Source organism: Poecile atricapillus, chromosome 3 (genome assembly GCF_030490865.1).
Source record: "Poecile atricapillus isolate bPoeAtr1 chromosome 3, bPoeAtr1.hap1, whole genome shotgun sequence".
Classification (NCBI taxonomy): Eukaryota; Metazoa; Chordata; class Aves; order Passeriformes; family Paridae; genus Poecile; species Poecile atricapillus.
Genome location: NC_081251.1, coordinates 25237524 through 25257416, shown reverse-complemented (window position 1 = coordinate 25257416; position 19893 = coordinate 25237524). Strand labels below are relative to the sequence as shown.

General features: G+C 37.0%; 1 protein-coding gene across 1 annotated transcript in view; it reads left to right on the top strand.

Annotated features, from left to right (window-relative positions):
• DST (dystonin) overlaps window positions 1-19893 on the top strand; it is a 249625-nt gene that overhangs the window by 179860 nt on the left and 49872 nt on the right. Inside the window, exons 59-69 of the mRNA XM_058836371.1 lie at window positions 4238-4399; window positions 5434-5604; window positions 6881-7047; window positions 9237-9396; window positions 9654-9980; window positions 10155-10239; window positions 11369-11610; window positions 12640-12846; window positions 16532-16651; window positions 16836-16943; window positions 18633-18851. Of these exons, the coding sequence (XP_058692354.1) occupies window positions 4238-4399; window positions 5434-5604; window positions 6881-7047; window positions 9237-9396; window positions 9654-9980; window positions 10155-10239; window positions 11369-11610; window positions 12640-12846; window positions 16532-16651; window positions 16836-16943; window positions 18633-18851 (1968 nt within the window). The remainder of the gene's footprint in view (window positions 1-4237; window positions 4400-5433; window positions 5605-6880; window positions 7048-9236; window positions 9397-9653; window positions 9981-10154; window positions 10240-11368; window positions 11611-12639; window positions 12847-16531; window positions 16652-16835; window positions 16944-18632; window positions 18852-19893) is intronic.

Here is a 19893-nt window from a genome sequence, read left to right as displayed (position 1 = left end):
TCGGCTCTGCAGCTGCCTTAAAGAGCTCTCCAGGATGGCATCGGGAGAATCGGTCTGAAACATTCGTCTTCCGACCGTCTGCTCTAAGGACGCGTTGGCTTGGCTGCTAGAAAGTGATGTTTTCCTGTGGGACTGGTGGAGGCACCACGAAAAAGCCTGTTACAAGAGGAGGATAAGCTGCCTTTCAGATCAAGGTTATTTATAGCTACTGCCAAAAAAGTAAAGGGCTATTTTATTATTCTTACTGTTCTGGATTTAACTTATTTCCCCCCACACTCCAGGATTTTCTCCGTGCCTTGGTCAAGACCATACAACCATCCTGTGGATTCTGTCTTTTTAAGCTGCCACAGCATGTTTTATTTATAAAGGAGATGGGACCCTGCAAGCCAGCTAAATGGATTACAGTTAAGCAGTCATGTACAGAAGATAATGTACTGCCTTCTGTAACACTTGACCATTTGAAGGCTTATTTGGGAGCTACAGATTCTGACCTGGAGGAATAAATGAAGCCTTCCTCTGAATGACATATTTGGCTACCGCTGGTTTCTGCTATAGTTTGTTTTTCTGTGACATTGGGACATTTCTGTTACTTTCTTACTGAAGCACTTTATATTTCAGGGTGTGGGAAACCTCATATCCAGGTAAAGTAAAATTTTAAGAGATGCACTGATTATTAACGACCTCAGCCACTTCATATCTTATGATGTATATTTTTGTATCTATGCATTTTATGCTAAGGGCAAGTTTACTATTTCTTCGGATTGCTAGTGTTTTTCAAGTGTTTGCCCTGAATCTGTGAAAACGGAGGTATACTTGTGTGAATACTTTCAACATGGGGAAGCCACTTAGCAGGCCAGACTGTCTACGTCAGAATCCTCCATGTGTTGGCAAAGGGGAAGAAGATGAAGATCTAAATATTGAAGACTGCTACGTTCCCCAGAGGTCTATCTATGACACTGTGCGGCTGAATGAACAGATTGACTCAGGCTCCAAGGGCAGCCTCTCTTCGAGGCATTTCACAGACCGGACCCTGCCCTACAGTCACAGAACACTGGACATCAGTACTTTGTGCTCCAATGGTGCCCTTACTTCTTCCAGTGTTTTTGAGCTCCGAAGCCGTGAAGCTAACAAGTTAGATGAAAAAATGATCTTTGATGCTCTTAAACTGAACAGCGATATAATTCGGACAGCTGGGTTACCCAAAGCAAAGTCTCACACCGAAAAGAAGGAGCACAGACGATCGTGGAGAATGCTTGTTCCACCCAGCTTTCCAGATTACACTAATAGAAGTGAAAGCTCCTTTAATGAAACTGCTGATCTGTCAGAGGCAGCTAGACTAGGCAAATGCAAATGGGGTACAAATTCTCTTACCTCGGAAGAGGATGATTCTGGTTTATGCAGCCCTCCAACAGAAAGGGAAGATAAACAAGGGGAGCAAACTCAAATACAAAGTCTGTCTTCTGCAGAAGATATCCAAGTAGTAGGTCAGTTCAGACCATGTATCCCAGCAATTTGCAGAGAGCAGCAAACCCCACTGCTTGCAAGCATGAGTGTCCCTGTCAAAGAAAACTGCAGACTGGCTTTGCATGACATTTTACCCTCTGGAAAAGTAAAACAAAACAATGTCCAGACATGTGAGAGTGATCAGGAAGAGATGGAGGGGAACTACTCTCACTTACAGGGTTTCAAAGAGAAAATTTTCTCACATGAAGATCCCCTTCAAGGTGATGGAAGAAGTATTACCCCTGACAAAAATGAAGTGGAAAATGCATATGAAGTTAATGAAAAAACTAAAATACAAGTCACAATGGTAGAGGAAGATTATATGGATGATGTATCTCCTCATGTAGATGTTTATTACACTAATGCTGCTGTAAATACTAGTGACTTGGATTTTGCAAAATATGAAATTTTATCTGATACGGAGGAATGCAGTGTAGCATGTACAGGCTCAAACGAATTGGCATTTTCTGTTCGACAGCTTGATTTAGATAGTACTGTAAACTGCCCAAAAGTTTTCCCAGAGAGCAATAAAGGCAATATCTGGACTACTGGCATCCAAGACACCTTGGATACAGTCTGCAATGGCCTCTTGTCTAACAAGGTAATTAGAAAAAAAAAATCCATAGGTTTGCGAAATAGCTGTGTAATATCCGTAAAGATACTTGTTTAAAACTCCTAAGTTTTGCCGTTATTAAAAACGTAGCTTTAAAAAAATTATTAATTAGGCAGATGCAGTGATCAGTATCATTTGCATAGCGCACACGGGGTGTCCAAAATAGGTGAAATAGTATGGGAAATGAACTGGGGGCAAAGTCAGAGGGGGTGATTATTGCTCCGGCTGTTTTGAGCTGGGTTATTATTGCCCTGCTGGTGCCTGTTACTCCGGGCGTGGAATGCCTCCTCCGTGCCCGTGTTGGTGCCCGGTGTCTGCGCCGGCAATGCCATTCAAGGGCAGCTACGGCCCGTGTGCTCAGCCTGAGCAGCCTTACTCATCAAGGTGTAAGCAACAGTATCAGATGATTGTGGTTTCCAAAGCAGGCAGATTAAAGGCTCACCGCCTCTTCTGAAAGATGCCTTTTGCATTTGCGTGCCAGAAAGCAGATCTGACGTTACGGTAGTATTTTACAAGCATAGGATCTTGCAGTGCTTTGTGAGTGGTGGATGAGGTAAGAGGGTAAGGGAAGCTTTGTAATAAGGAAAGGGTGTTTGTCGGGTCTGTAATTTTTTTCTTCCCACTCTGGTTGAAATCTGAGATACTTCAAGCTTTGTTGCTAAGTTGTTCTGGTAAACTTTGGCCTCAGCAATAATTGTAATTTATTTTAAACTTCTCTCCACAAAGAATGTGTGCATTTTTAAAGGGCAGATTATGGAGATCAGTCCCCTCTGTGGTAGGACGTTGTTCTCAAAAGATGAGACTTTATGGCACATAAAAGAAGAATTTGTTATTGATTCTGTGTTGAAATGTTATTCTGCCTCCTCATTACCCTACAGTCAAAAACACAAGCATTTTCCTTCTTGTAGGAGCAGCCAACTCATTGTATGCTCTCAGTTTTCATGTTGCCACAGTCTAAGAGCTTTTAGGCTTTTTTTTTGTCTGTAGGAACAAGTCTCTTAGGGATGCTAAATTTATTTTACCTCTCATGTTTAGTGTATTTGCTGTAGCTTGTAGATTAACTTGTCAAGCTGGTGGAAGTGTGCTCAGCCACCTGAGGTCTGCATCTTTAAAAGCAATCACTTGCCACAGTGTGTTTGGCAAAAGAGGAGAGTTGCTGGTACATTCAGTGATCTCTGCTTTTCAGGATGCTGAGAAAGGTTGCTTTGAATGCACTAAGTGTACACCAAAACTGTTACTGAATGCTGCTATAGAAATTGAAGGATTTAGGGTCAAAAGTTGAGCATTCTTTAGCATTGTTTATTCATTGGTTATTTTTCACTGGCCTGTGTAATTAATTCAGGGGCTTCAGGCCATTTTCTGATCTCATTGACACTTGTGTCAGTGCAGCTTAATGCTGCTGAATACAAATGGAGATTTACATTGCTGTTGCTAATGGTAATAATCTGGCTCTGAAAAAGCCTAAATACCTGCAAGAGTAAAATAAAGCAAACATAGAACTGCTCAAACTGCTGTTGGGCAGGGTCAAAGCCTTGGCAATTTGCAAGAGTATCCTTTGAATGAAAGCCCATTTTCCTGGGTGTCTGCCCGGATAATGTTTCAACAGCATCTGTAGTGCCTCCTCCTCATTTGTTACCATTGTAATCTCCTAAACCGATTTTAAAATATCTATTCCTTCACTGTTTCTTTGACTTAAAACTTTGGCTTTGCTAATTTGGAAAAAATACCCACCTATCTCTCTTGATCTGTGCCATTCTTTGTTAGATTTTATAGACAGGTAATCAAAGAGATTACTTTCTCCAGAAGTTTTATTTTTTTTACCTCTTAAAACTTCCACTACCTCTCTTTTTCTCTGTCCCTTTCCTTCCTATCTAAGACTACTCGTGGAAATGTATGTCATTTCCCCTTCTATGATGTATTGAATTTACTCTGTTTAGATTTAATCTATTCTGTTTAGATTTATTAATGCTTTTTTTAGGAAGGTCCTGACAAGGAATGGCTTCCTTTCTTCTATACACCAGTTTTAAGCAATGTTTTTGTTGCATACTGTCATGTAAACACCAGATGCATTTTATGGCAGAAGTTACCGTGTTTCATGTCTGTCTTGGGTTCCAACTGCAGGTATTCCAGAAAGAAGAAATTGAACCTTTACAAGTTAAACAACAGGAAGTAAATTGGTTGGGTCAGGGCCTTATTCAGAGTGCTGCTAAAAGTACCAACACAGAAAACCTTGAACACGACCTTGAAGATGTCAACACCCGATGGAAGACTCTTAATAAGAAGGTTATTATCTTGTATACTATCCTGCTTTTGTTGGGTTCTGCCTTTTGATTGTTTGCTCACTGATGTCTTTCCAAACACAGGAAATTAAATATTCAGTAAGAATAGGAATTATATTTGCTTTACACAATCATTTTGTTTGTAATTCTAAGGATAAGATTTATATTGCTAATAGACAGAGGTATTGCTGTAATTTATAAGGTTTTGCCAAACTTTCCCTAGGTCTGTCTTTGGATTTTTATTCAAGATAGCCTCACAGACTCATGAAATTGGGTTCGGGTTGGAAGGGGTCCCTGGAGATCCAGTTCCACTTTCAGTCATTGTTTGTATCTTTTTTCACTTTGTTTTATTTGCTCATGCCCACACTGTTGCACGTGCACAGAGTAATGGTACAGCCCAGCTTTGCGTGACTGTGGAATGTTTCCTTTACAGCACCTTAAGGATTGTATTGCTTGAGGCATCAGAAAGTACCACTTTGAAAAACCAGCTGTACATGTATTTCTGTGCTTTTCAAGTCTTCCTTCAGCAGTAGCTGCTGTTGGAAAATGGAAAGGGTGAGGAGTAAAAATGGTGTTCATCCTCTTCTGCGCTCTTCCTGAAAGAGTGATGCAGCAGAACCAGAGACACCTGCAGTTCACATATTTGCCTTCTCCTTTCCTATTTGTCATTGATGACATTATTGGGGCTTATTAAGAGCTGCTACTTTGAGATCCTGGCTCATTCTTTCTATAAGGAAAATAAAGACCATCTGAAATGCAAACATCCCATCAGTATATTTCATAACACTGTAGCTATATAAAGCAGGAGTAGCTTGTAAGGAATTACTAGAGCAGGCTGATTTACTGGGAGGCAGTCTGTTCTTTCCATTGGATGTCTCCAGCCCCAAGAGATTCATGCTGAATTGTGACATAGTGCTGTTATGAATAGTTACAAAAACAAGAGTATTTATTAGCAATATCAACAGATGTTCTACAGATTTTGACTAATTATTTCACAGAAATAAAAGGAATAGGTGAGATCCTCTGCTGTTTTTTCAGGTTGCTCAGCGTGCTGCACAATTGCAGGAAGCTCTCCTCCACTGTGGGAGATTTCAGGATGCCCTTGAATCTCTGCTTAGCTGGCTCATTGATACAGAAGATCTTGTAGCTAATCAGAAACCACCATCTGCTGAATTCAAAGTTGTCAAGGCCCAAATACAAGAACAGAAGGTAAGTGAAATGGTTTTAGAATCTCTCTGCATCCACTGGATCAGTGAGAATAAATTCTCAGTCTTTGGCAAAGCATAATATCTGTTCAAGAGTATTATAGTACACTGGGGTGTGCTGAGGTGTTTAAAGGAGCCATCTGTTCAAAACTCAGAACTTTGTCCAAGGATGGGAGAAGTGCTCATCTTCTTGGATATAAGACAGAGTGATATTGTGCAATCTCACCTCTGGTTAGAATTATTGACATTATCTGGAAAGGATGTTAAAGATCCATTGGAAAAAGACCATAAAATCCAGCATATGGCCATTTGAAATGTAGGAAATAAAACTTAGTAATTTTTCACTCTACCTGGTACTGTACCACCAAGACAGGTTTGCAGATTACAGACTTAAATACCTGGCTCTTGACTTTCATGTGATCGTTGTTGGTAATTAGTTGGAATCCCATTGGGAAGTAGCCTGTGCTAATGTAGGAACTCTATCAGTGTCATCAGCTTTGGCATATTTTAATAGTGGTTATATTAAAAAAAATGGTAATATAGCTGATGAAACATACAATTCATGCAGTTAGACTGTGTGGTACACTGCCACCCAAGGATTTAATATAAAATTATAAGCAGTACAGGTTGTTGTCTTGAGATACTGCTGTGGCAAAATGTTAGTTACCAAAGGTACCTAGGGGATGGAGGAAGGGAGCATTGTAGACAGGGGCACATTTTATTCTTCACAGAGAAGTTAACGTGCTACACTAGATTGGTGAACTCGATTGTATCTCATGTAAGTGATGAGTTGATTATACAATAGTTTTAGTATCTATTTCCCATCCCTCTATGTATCCAAATGACCTCTGTGATGCCAAATCTTGAGGGGCATGCAGTTAGCTCATGAATGTTCCTATAAAGTGTAACTTAGTTCTGAATAACTGCATTCTCTCAAGGGCGTTATGCAGAACTTTTTCCTCTATGTGTTCACTTTTTGGGTTACCTCAGAGAAACCGGGGTTATTGTTTGAGCTTCGTGAACCTCCAGTGTTCTTAGGAAAACAACTGAGAAACTAAAATGAGCCTGTGTTGGTCAGGGAAAGGGCTGTGATGTGTGTGTTATGTGTGTCTCTTTGATTAGCTTTGTTTGAATTTTTATCACAATATAGGCATTGTGGTTTATTTTTTTTGGGTTTTGTTTTGTTCTGTTTTAATGGCTTTTCAAGAAGTCTACTGTTGTTATATTTGCATTATTGCAATATTTCTTAATAACCTGGTGCTTGATTGCTTTCCCTATAGCTTCTCCAGAGGCTGCTGGATGACCGCAAGCCTACTGTTGAGGCAATCAAGCGCGAAGGGGAGAAAATTGCAGAGTCAGCAGAGCCTGCTGATAGAGTGAAAATCCTGAAACAGTTGAGTTTCCTGGATAGTCGATGGGATGCCTTGCTCAGTAAAGCTGAAACAAGGTACTTGAAATTCTTTCATGGCTTTTAAAAGTGCAGACATAGAGTGTGATAGACGTTTAGAAGCAGCATGTGGAACTCTATACTATGTGAAGTATTATCAAGCTTTTGATTGCATTATGTCTCAGTGTCTTGATGTACTGGGTCCTCCAAGGGAAAAGTGAAGAAAAGTGACCTGAGGGGAGACCAAAAGCTCTTCAAAAAATGTTTAGTCTAAGGTGTGATAATCTTCTAGGATTAACTACATATGCATCTTCTGAATATTTTATCTCTGTTAATTAATTAGAATGCAAGTGTATTCAGGCAAGAACCTGTTTTGCAATAGAATCAGGTGCAAATTTACATCTAACAAACAATAATGATATTCTGTTGGAACTTTGAAGTCCTGGACTGCTGCTACAAAGAAGGGACACTCAAATATTTCCTTTATATTTTTTTTTATATATATCATCTACACAATTTATTTCTGCAACTTAGAGGTCGTCGTAATGTCAGTTGCAGATACATGCAAGGTGCTTAGTTTTCAAGACAAAAAAGGACCTTTAATGTGTATAGATATATGTATTCTAGCAACACAGAAAACCCTAGCTCTTAAGTGACATTGAGGTCCACTTCAAGTTCCAATTGAAAAAAATCAAACCAAATCCATGCACACTGTACCTGTGTAAACACAGACTTACATTTATGAGTTGTTGTCAATGTATAAAATACCTGTAAACTTATGAACTCTAAAGTGTCTGGAGAAATCTGTGTTGAAAGGGTTACAGAACATGTTTTCTGGGTGGGGATTTAAGAAGGACAGTCTTTTTTAGAGTAGAGAAAAGAGTGCATGAGATATAGCTTGGAAAAAGGCCTATAATTGAGAGCAAGAAAGGACTTGGAAAGCTGAAGAAAAATTTAAAGTGCACAGTGAAGCTTTATAGTGAAGAACAAATGGTTGTGTTGGTACTTAACGTAGCATTGAACTCACCTCATCTCTGCTGTCTTCTATTCCTTCTGGTAGCATCTCTTTAGCTGAACCTGTTTTGTTACCTCATAGTAATAATAGGATTATTTAATTAGTCAACCACTAATAGACCATTATTTCCTTTTTTTTTTTTTTTTTTCCTTTTCCTTTTTTGTTTTCTTTTTTATTGAAGGAATCTGACTCATTAGCTGGGGTAAATGTTAATGTCATGTTTAATTTAATAATATCCTCCCAGTCTGGTGATATCTAATTACAAATGAAATTGCTGCTTTTTCCAAGCCATCCATTAGCTGCAAGCTTGTCTCCATTTTCCTTTGGCTGGTCTCTAGAAATGAAGAAGGAATCTGAGGGTGATTTTGTAGGCTATGTAGAGTACCCCACAGTGTTCCAAGTATGTCAAGTCTACCTTGTTTATAAGCCTTGGAAAGCACATATAAATATAGCTTTTATCTGGAACAAGATCCTCATTTGAAAGATGTCATTGTGGTGTCTTCATGTAGAACAAATCTCTCCTAAAAGTCTGCTTGAATGACATTTGTTCAGCACTGCTTGTAGAGAAGACTTTGCTGTAATCAAGAGTTTTCTCTGGCGTGTAATGATCTGAACCAGAAATGTTTTAGATACTGCTTTTCTGTTTTGGAGGTCGAGTCTCTGTGCTTTATTAATGTTGTCTCACTAACTTCATTGAGAGCTTTTATCCAGGACAAGAGATGCAAATTTAGTACCGAATAATTCACTTGTCATCATTGAAAAAATGTTTAAAGGTATTTTACAACACTGATGAAGCATGACAGTGTAAAGCCTTTGCCTAACTTTAAAACATGTATAATAGTCAAGGGAATGTAACTTTATGCTTTAAGACAGCTGGAAACTTGAGAACTATCTTAACTGTGTATAAAACAATGTTTTGCTGAATTGGGTACTAGATTATTTTTAGTAAAAAGTATATGAATAAAGTGATACTATTTTTATTTTCGAAACTGGTATATTAGCCAAATGCCTTGGAGGTGTTTGTGTTTAATTTTATTTAATTTCTACTTTACCTTGTTTTTCAGTAAGTATCATGGATATATGTCTGTTTAATTTGGTGACTAGTTCCTACAATGAGATTGAATTATTTCTGGGGTGTTTATCAAAGGATTCAACAAACTTCTTTATTAAAACTGTTTGACACGTACCTCACCACAAAAGGTAAAGTAACAGCATTCCCTTGGTGTGTTGATAGGAACCGTCAGCTGGAAGGTATCTCTGTGGTAGCACAGCAGTTCCATGAAGCTCTGGAGCCACTGGTGGAGTGGCTGACAACCACAGAGAAGAGGCTTGCAAATGCAGAACCTATTGGAACTCAGGCCTCCAAACTGCAGCAGCAGATTTCTCAGCATAAAGTAAGATACAAACCACTCACTTGCTGTGGTCATTCTTTTCAGATGCTTCTGTAAAGCACGACACAACTGGCAAAGCTGTTGCACTGTACTCATTTTACCATACTGTTTCATTTTTTCCCCCTGTAATTTAAGTTTTATATATTTATGTTGGCAATACGTCCTTTTTTGTTCAATTTTTATTTAGTTTCACTCAAATTTATTTTATGTTTTTCTGATTTTCTTTTCCATTATTCTTCATTATCTAAAATGAAATATAGGCTCTAGAAGATGATGTCCTAGCTCACAATAAGAGTTTACATCAGGCCATTAGCGCTGGCCAGTCTCTAAAGACTATGAGCTCCAGGGAAGATAAAGATATGGTGCAGGAAAAGCTAGATTCTGCTCAGGCACGATACATTGAAATTCAAGAGAGGAGCAACAGCAGGTCTGAACTTCTCCAGCAAGCTTACAGCAATGCTCAGATTTTTGGGGAGGACGAAGTTGAATTGATGAACTGGCTGAATGAGATCCATGATAAACTGAACAAATTGTCAGTCCAAGATTGCAACACAGAATTGCTTGAGAAACAGCACTCTGAACTACTGGTATTTTGATTTCTGTTCATTTCTTATTTAATTCATGTTTTTAATTTGATTTATATCCCCATACATCATTTATTTTCATTGATATATTTTGTTTAAAATGTCAGTATGCTTATCCTAAATAAAAATAATACATTTTTTTAGGTCTGTGCTAACATAAATGACCTTTATTCATAGGATCTTCAGGAAGAGATTCTTCTTAGAAAACAAAATGTTGATTTGGCTATACAAAATGGCTTAGAGCTTCTCAAGCAAACAACAGGTGAGAACTTACATAAAACTATAATTTGTCATACTTTTTTTTCTTGTAGGTGCCTAAGAAAATTAAAGTGAAACTTGTAGATATGGTTCATATTTACTGGTTAAAGCAATCATAGTTGTTTATTTTAATAAGGTTTAAGGTCAAGCCTAGGTTATGTTTTGGGGCCAGTTTTACTTTTAATGTAAGTGAGCAAAAGGCCTTTTTTGCCTGAGAGAATTTAGCCCTTGAATCCCTTTATTATTTTTAGTGGAAAATTATTTTAGTGAACCTGCATTCCATTCCTAGTAGCGAGTTATGGACATTACTCATACTGGAGGGCTGTTTGGCAGTGGACACAATAAATTCCCTGCAGGCATCCACAGATGAACAAGATATTAGCCTACCTATTACTGCAAGGGAAAAGCTTCGGCCATGGGAACTAATGTGGGAAAAGTTGCATTCCAGTTCTATACAATGTGTCCCTTCTGTAGAACATCTGTCCAAATTTTCCAGTACTTGTAAAGTTCTTGAACCCGTTGACATATGTTTGTCCAGGGTGATATTGTCCTCTTCTGTTCCAAACTTTGACATTACACATATTCTATGATGAAATCTGAATATTTATAATATTGTGGCTAATAAATTTCAATGCATTGTTTTTCTTTTAGTCTTTTGAGTCTTGTTTCAAATGGACAATGAGTGTGAACTGTGATGTCAAAAATCTACTGTAATTGAAGGTCTAGTTAGTAATGTGTAGATTTTCTTTTTTTGTTCTTTACATTTTCTGTAACACTTTATAACTTTTATTTGGCCTTTATAAGAAGTATTGTGAATTTAAGGGTGGATTTTTATTTTATATATAAAATTTGATTGAGCTCCTTTGTAATAGTTTAGTAAAGCAGAAAAAAAGAAGGATTGATGCTGAACTGAGGTAAACTTCTTAGCTCTGTAGCCTTTAGAGATGGTAGGATAATTTACAGCAGTTGAGGATTTGTCTTGTCACCTTGTTTGGGTTGTTTTATATGTTAAATACCGAGGTTTCTGTAATATGTGAAGTTTGGGATTTTAGGTTTGTTGTTGTGGTTTTGTTTTGGTTTCTTTATTTTTAATATTTGTGATCATGGGAAGTAACATTCCTTTAATATTTTAGGTGATGAAGTTGTAATTGTTCAAGATAAACTGGAAGGCATTAAAGCAAGATACAAAGACATTACAAAATTAAGTTCTGATGTATCCAAGACTTTAGAGCAGGCACTGCAGCTTGCAGGCCAACTGCACTCAACTCATGAGGAACTCTGCAAATGGCTTGATGAAGTAGAGATGGAGTTACTCTCATATGAAACGCAAATACCAAAGGGCGAAGAATTAAGCCAAGTACAAGAAAGACAGAAAGTAGGTTTTAGAACCTGTTGTAAATATATCTATTTACTGTATATCTATCAGTAACATATGTATATCTATCTATCTAACAGTAAATATATCTGTTTACTGTTCTGTGATTCGGTGACGTTTTGTGTTAATTTATGCTTGATATGAAGTAATTTTTTGAATAACTAATTTTGGATCCAGATAATTCCACTAAATGTAACAGTACTTAAGAATCAAACTCTTTTTCCACAGTCATGTGTTATAATCACTTATGAAATTGGGCTGATTTTTGTTTCTAGCACAAGAGTAGCACAGCATTTTTTGTTTCATTCATGGAGTTACCTAAGACTGGGAAACTTCATAAGCTATCAAACAAAGTTATTTTAGTTCTTTAGCTGTGACATGGATAAAATACTGTAAAATGCACTTTTAAACATATATTACCGATTTTATTTAACAAGGTTCATTTCAAAAGAAAAAATGTGTAAGCTGCATGGTATGGAAAATGCTGAGGGTGGAAGCTTAAAAAAATTCTATTCAATTTCTTTAATAGATGGGGAGTTCTGTACAGGTAAAATCTTGTTCCTTTGTGTGAATATGTGCTTGAAATTTAATCCAGTAATTGCAGAAATCATTTGAATTCATCATATTTTGCTATATTGCATGCTGATTTCCATTGCTGATGACTTCCTTATGGAGTTGCAGTTCACAACCATCCATTAGTTTTATTTTCTTTGGATGCTTCATGAAGTACTAACAATTCTTAGAAAATTTTTAAGATAGTCATACTGAATGGAGAAATATATTTAGGTTAGATTCTGTGGAAAATTCTCTGAAGAATCACGTACCTTTCTGTCAAACAACTTACAGTATTGAAAAGTTAATACAGTTTAGCTGAAAATAAGTATTCTAACTTAGCCCTTTGGTTTGTGTGGAAAACATTTCAGTTCTGGACTCATGGATTAGTTGAAAGAATGAAAAAACTGCAAACTTTGTTCTGGTTATATACTGCCACGTTTAAATGGTTTAATTGTTTTAAATGGCTTTTTACAGGAGCTGAAAAAAGAAGCAAAGAACAACAAAGGCTTAGTGGACACTCTGAATGAAGTTGGCAGTGCCTTTCTGGAGCTGGTGCCATGGAGGGCCAGAGAGGGGCTGGACAAGATGATAACAGAGGACAACGAACGTTACAGATTAGTGAGTGACACAATCTCTCAGAAGGTGGATGAGATTGATGCTGCCATCCTTAGATCCCAGCAGGTACTGAAAACTATTCTTTGGAAAGTAACAGTCTCTGCCACATGTAGTTGAGCAAAAGCTGTCCTGTAATAATGTTGCCAAAAGTTTGTTATCCTTGAGCAGCAAAAAGCCTATTGAATGAAATGGGACTCCAGCTTTAAAATACGAATGCCAGAAATCTGTTAATCTGTACTCTGTTGTAGTTGTCTCCCTTTTTGTTGATGCAAACAGCAACAGTTTAGCTAAAATTGCTGTTACTATCCTGTGGCTCCTTAAGTCACAGTTTGCTTAAGAACTGAATGGCCCACATCTCTTGTACATCCTGTTGTGTTAAGTAAAATATGCTCCAACATCCTGAGCCACCTTTTCTGGATGTGGCACTGACATTGCTAGGTTGGCCACACCTTTTAGCACCAGGTGATTGTCCAGCTTCTCTGCACATCAGAAAATTAAAAGCTGGATGGCCTTGTTCAAGCTGTAGTGCAGGATTTAAATAGCACTTGCTTTTATTAATATTGACAATACTTTTTGGGGCTCAAAAATAACCCAAGTTATTTAATATGTGGAGGTTTCTATACATGCACAGAAGTATATAAGGATGCACTTTGAGAACTGGGCTCTAATTTTGTAACTAAGTAGTCTCATATTTAAGCCAGCTTATAAATGCAGTGTGGAAACACAGTTTTCCAGTTCAGGCATAAAAATATTAGTGGAGATTTCTCATTTTGCTGTATAGTTCCCACAAACTGTTGTAACAGGACAGGGAGAAAGCATGTGTGATAATTTAAAAATTTGCTAAAAGCTGACTAAAAGGAAACTGGCAGTAATTCAGATTTTCTTCTAAGTGAGCCTAAAAATAACTACAGATTTATTTTTAAGGGGTTCGCTAATTATTTTCTTGACTTGTTAACCTAATCCTCAAAAATGAAGGGTGATTTTTACTTTTTTTTTTTTTTTTTTTTAATGAGTGATAAGGTGAGATAGGAGATTATATATTGGCCCTGTTTCAGATTTTCTGAATTCCATGACTATGTTGTATCCTCTAGCATAAGCTGAGTTTCAGGTCCAGGCATGAAAAGTCCAGAGCTGCTATTCCACTAGCTAATATTGCAAGGGCACGTTGCACTCTCATCCTGCATCCTGCATACTCCCAACCTCCACTTTGGCCAGCCCACATCATCACAATAAACTCCTATATGCTATGTCCTGTGATAAGTTTCAGGTGGCTTAATGTGCTTCCAGTAAAAAGGATAAGATACTTCCCATGTAGCTATTCAAAATAAAAAGCATTTTTGGAGAAATTAGTGCTCTTTAAGTTTGCCCTGTGGCAACTTGTTGAAGTGCCTATACTGTTAAGAAGTTTAGGGTGGAGGACAAAGCTGCTGAGAATACAAGGCTTTGGTAGGAGTAAGCTTGGGTTTTGTGCAAGATGTTCCTGGACCAAGTTGCGGAATGCAGCAGGAAACACAGATCATAAGGCAGAATAGCTTCACGTTGTGAATGGAAGCTGGAAGAATAATAGACAAATGCAATGCCCAGGATTTTTAACTACCTGGGTATAATGGTCTCAGACTGATAATAGAGACAAATTCAGATGCATAGTTTAGTCATCATTTCTCACGACTGAAAGCCTTGGTGGGGTCCTCTAGTGAAGGAGTCCTATGTAGAAACACAAGGTCATATTCTGCTTTGGGCTTGTTCTTCACTCTAAAGCAGCCATAGAGTGCTTTAGAAAGCATTCATGGAGAAAATCACAGCATCATCATATTCAGAAGTCAATCATTCCTGATCAGAAGAAAATGTACCGCAATGAACTATGCTTGGTTAAACTGGATGGGGATTAAGTAGACGATTTTATAGTGACTCAAAGTGTAGCTCAGGGCTCATAAGTAACTGCCATGTATAACAGGAAGAAAACATTTCAAAATTTGAATGCAGAGACTGCCAATTTTATGCTTTTTATTCCTTAATGTTGTTTTTAAGCATCACAAATTGGAAATCCTATACCTTCAGCAAATTGAATTTAGAGTTCTTCCCTTCCTTGATGCTATTTAACTTAGAAGTTTCAGTGCCATGCCTTGATTTTGTGATTTCCATTAACTATTTCCTCAGTATTACTTACATACCCATGAATATTTGGTATCAGGAAGTCACACTGCAGTTAGTTTGTAACTAATTAGATCTAACACATTTGAAACCATCTTCTCTATTTCTGTCTTAAATAGATGGACTTCTGAAAACCTTGGTTGTGAACTGCAGTTTCTAAAGCCAGGGTTTAACTACCACGGGTGCATGTGCTTCATGCTAATGTTTACAGTACTGATTATTTCAGAACATACCTTTCTAGTAGGATGTCACAATATTTAGAACATGTCTTACTTTCTGATATTTTAAATGAGAAATAACATATAGTGAAAAATAATGTTCTGCCCTTTCATGTAACAAATGGATTATAAAGGCTGAAAAACTGTTTCTTTCATGTTGTGGGACTCATGATTAACCACTAAGAAAAGTCTGAGTTAGTGACCAAAGTCAGTTCCAGTTATATTAAGGAACAAGGCTGTTATGGACTACAGCCATAAAGGCACAGATCGACATGTTTTAAAAACAAGTGGGACTGAGAGTGTTCAGAAGAAGATTTCTAAGGAAAGTGTGGGCATCAACAACACAAGTAACAGGTTCTGACTTAAAACAACCTGACAGATTTTCACAATAACTCATGGCTATATTAAGGTTCAGTTAATTTTGGAGAGGGGGTTTCAGAGTTTTAACAAATTCAGTAAATAAATTTTTAATAGGTTCTTAGGTTTTTAATAGGTTCTGTAATGTGCATCTGATACATCCCATGTAATATTTTTCTATGGCTTAGGCTCAAAGCTGCCCTGATTGAGTATTGCAACGTGTGCTAAGATGCATGCCTATAAACTTGATCAGAAGAGAGAATGTATGATTTATTGTTTTTTAATTTGGTCTCACATTTCAGAAGACTTAGAATCCCATATTCTTCTTCTCATGCTTTTCTTCGCCAATTAGTAAGAAACAGGTCCTATCATTACATTACTGCCTTCAGGAAATTTCTGAAACACTTAAATGTTGAATAATTGTAGTGAGAAATGAGTCCTTTTAGGAAGAGGACTGGCTGTATCCAAATGCTCAAAAAAAAACCTTTTGCATTTAATCTGTGGCCTAGATTTGGATGAAATTCTGCTCTAAATTTGGTGAGGTTTTTGCACTAACTTAATTCAACTGTGATTGTTTGCCTTGATCATTTAATACCAAAGCGGCTCTTCAGATTAGTAGGGTAACATCAAACAACTGTGTCTCAGGGTAATTGCAACACTGGCAGTAATAATAAACACAGAGATGAAAAAGTAGAATAAAATAAAAACAGGCAGTCCAGTTAAAACTCTGAGATTATAATCCTTTTTTATTTTGTTTCAACTGATAGAGAGCTGTAGGCTCTGGAACGAAGTATTTGCTTCTGTTGCTTTGTCATGCTTATGAATTAAGCTGCTTGTATTACAGTCCCTCAGAACCATTTTGGGCATTGTATTTCATTTATATTTAAAACGCTCAAATGGAAATTGAGCTGCTATCTTTCTAAAAATTCAAAACCACTGTTTAATCTTCTTTAAAATTTTTGAAACTGTTATTCTAATTTCATGTCTGTAGAACTGCTGAACTAATTCTTGTCTCCCTCACTTAGTTTGATCAAGCAGCTGATGCTGAATTTGCCTGGATTGCAGAAACAGAAAAGAAACTGATGTCTCTGGGTGATATTAGGCTTGAGCAAGACCAGACCACTGCTCAGCTGCAAGTTCAAAAGGTAAAAGAAATGCATTTCCAACTGTCATTTTAATTATTGGCCGGCACACTCTCCATCTAGAAAATGTACTGGCATGATTTAATTTTCAGTCCATCATAATTAATGCACTTCAAAACCAGTTTTTGCTCCAAATACTTTTTTTTTTTTTAATTATTATTCTAACCAGTTTTTATTGTATTTCAAGGCTTTTACCATGGAGATTTTAAGGCACAAAGATGCTATAGATGAGCTTGTTAAATCCGGGGATAAGATTATGAAAACATGCACTGAAGAAGAGAAACAGATGATGAAGGTAAAGTGGTAGATATCCAGACTGTATAAGTACCAGGATTCCTATTGTGCCTTTTTAAAAATACTAATGAAGAAGCATTAATTACAGTCACTTCCTGTCAGAGGACTGTAATGCTAGAGGAAATGCTGCTGCGTATTGCTCTCCTTCCTTCAGGACATTAAAAGAACAAGCTCTGTGTACTTGCTGCTTTGCCTGACACTAATTTGGAGCCCCATTTATCATCTTCATCCATAGTAAATAGTGTTTTAGCCTACAGATGATTGGGTGAAGAGGTGTTAGTCATCTGGGTTGATGTGTGGAATCTGGCAGTTTATCTTCTGGAGTTCTTTTGGGTCAGTGATGCTCTGGGCGTGAGCATTTCTGTGCCTCAGTGTGAATCTTTACTTTCATTTCTGCTGATTTCCATGTAGACTTTGCTTGCCAAGATTATTTCATCCTGTCATAGCCCATGAAAGGCATTCTTATGACTCTATTTATTGCACACAGACACAGAGAGCCCAATGTCAGGGCTGGAAACACGTAGGGATAGGTTTTTTCATTGGCATTTAGGAAGGATTAGTTGTGGGGTTGGGATTTTTTTGCTAAATTATGGTGAGGCTGGATATATTGTGTAGATTCAGTCCTTCCAGTCCATGAAAAACAATGCTTCAGTAATTGTATTCAATTGTATTCAATACTGTAACTGTATGCAGGGTCTCTGAATAAATTTGATTTGCTCTTAAGCAAATTTAAAATAGAGGAGATGTTCTGTCTTTGAAACTGTAGTCATAAGGCAGAGCAGTTTTGTGTGAGTCTCTACTAAATATTTTTATTTGTCAAAAATACTGTATATCTGTGTGTTAGGGTTATGTTCTGTCCTCTGGATAGCATCTCTATACTTAAATTACATGCAAGACATAATAAATGAAAGGATAGCTTGTTCTGCCAAAAACCAAAAAGCTTCTTCACATTCAATGTCTTGCGTATATGTAGTTTTTCCAAGGCTAGGATTTATGTGCATTGTCACATATAATATTTCATAAACATGATAACGTGGGCAGTTTTCCACAGGAAAAATATACCAAGTTGATACTTTTGTTTATTATCACATGCCCAAATACATTAAATTTGTAATGTAATAAGCCTATAGTTCTATCACTATTAGCTATTTATTAATAGTAATACATTCTCATTAAGTAAGTATGCTAACCTGGAAAATAATGTTTCGTGGTTTCTGTTGCAAGTTTGTAAATGACAGTCACAACAGTACATACTATTGTCTTGCTAGAGAGGAAAAGAAAACCCCACCAAAAAACCCCAGCAAACCAAACTAAACATCCCAACAGATTTTGTGAATTGTTCATCTTGCTTTGATTCAGAAATACTGTGGAAAACTTTCTGCCAGGCGTCACTGAAGATAATTGTCTGCAGTAAGGAAGTTTGCAGATTGCCTACAAGCTCTATGAATAAAGTTTTATTTGTAAATATCAGTATTGTTAAATGTATTCTAATTATTTTGCAAGTTCTCTGCCAAATTCTGATCTCCCTCATTGATGGTTCTGTCTACCTTAAAAAGTGATACTGTGGAAACATCAAAACTGAAATTCTATTCACTGTGAATTGGTGCTATAATTATCAAAGAATGTTTGGAAATGAAGGTAAGAGACACATGGAAAAACATACTTTTTAAAAATTTATATTATTTTACAGAAAAAAATTGAAAGCCTCTTACAGAAGTATGATGCAGTCTGTCAGATGAACTCAGAGAGAAATCTCCAGCTGGAACGGGCTCAGTCCCTGGTTAACCAGTTCTGGGAGACTTATGAAGAACTTTGGCCATGGTTAACTGAAACAGAAATGATCATCTCTCAGCTTCCTGCACCAGCCCTTGAATATGAAACATTAAAGCAACAACAAGAAGAACATAGGGTAAGCATTGTGCCAGTTTTGAAAAAGAAAGTGTTAAAAACCAGGAAGTATTTTGCGTAGAACTGTGGAGTACTCTGCAAAATTCTTAAAACAGATACTCTTTTGTTGAAGAAAAAAAAATTAAAATAATGATACAGATTAATTTTCAGTCATGTCTCTACTGTTTACCAAATTGTGCATGTAAGCAAGAGTCTCTAGGGAAGGCAGCAAGTGATGTATAAGCATAAAAGAGGGCGAAAGGGTAATGATTGCCATTGTACTGAGAGAACTGAACACATAAAAGTTATTAGTATATTTAAAAGTACACATTAATGTCAGTATTGGAACAAACCAAAACAGAAACAGAAAGAACAGATACGGGATTTTGGAGCAAGAAACAAAAGGGGGGTACAATCTGTATACAGATATAGACATATGCTGATCTTATGTATGTATAAAAAATTTGGCTTTTGTTTTGTTGGTAATATTGAAACTAAACTTAGCTAAGGAAGATGAACAATTAGAGGGCCAAGAATTGATTGCTTGGGTACCAATCCCATAATAATTTATCATGTCAAGAATGTTTGCTGTGTAATAATTTAAATAAATAAATAATTCTTTCCCATAGCATCACAAAATAGAGGTGACAGTGCTGGCCACTGTATGGGTCCTCTTTCATGGATATATAATCAGTTTGGATAAAAATGGAGGTGTTTCATAGGTGACTGCTAGTATCACATGGAATAAGATACATCCCACTAAGGTTAAAAACCTGAATGTTTTGGCAGATGCAAAACCTGTGTGGCCACTGGAGATACCTGTTTCTCCCTGCTAAGCATGGACTAACTAGTGGGTTTTTTTTATTTTAGCTGCCTCAATTAAGTGACTCAAGTTAGATAGCATGAACCCTGGCTTCAAAGTCTTGTTTACTTTGAGACCAGCTAATGAAATGTACCACTCTTATGTACTGGTAAACACCAGGTTCACTCATTTGTCTTCCTATTATGTCCAGAATGAACAAACATGTTCTGTTAAGACTAGCTATATAACATAAGCTTTACAA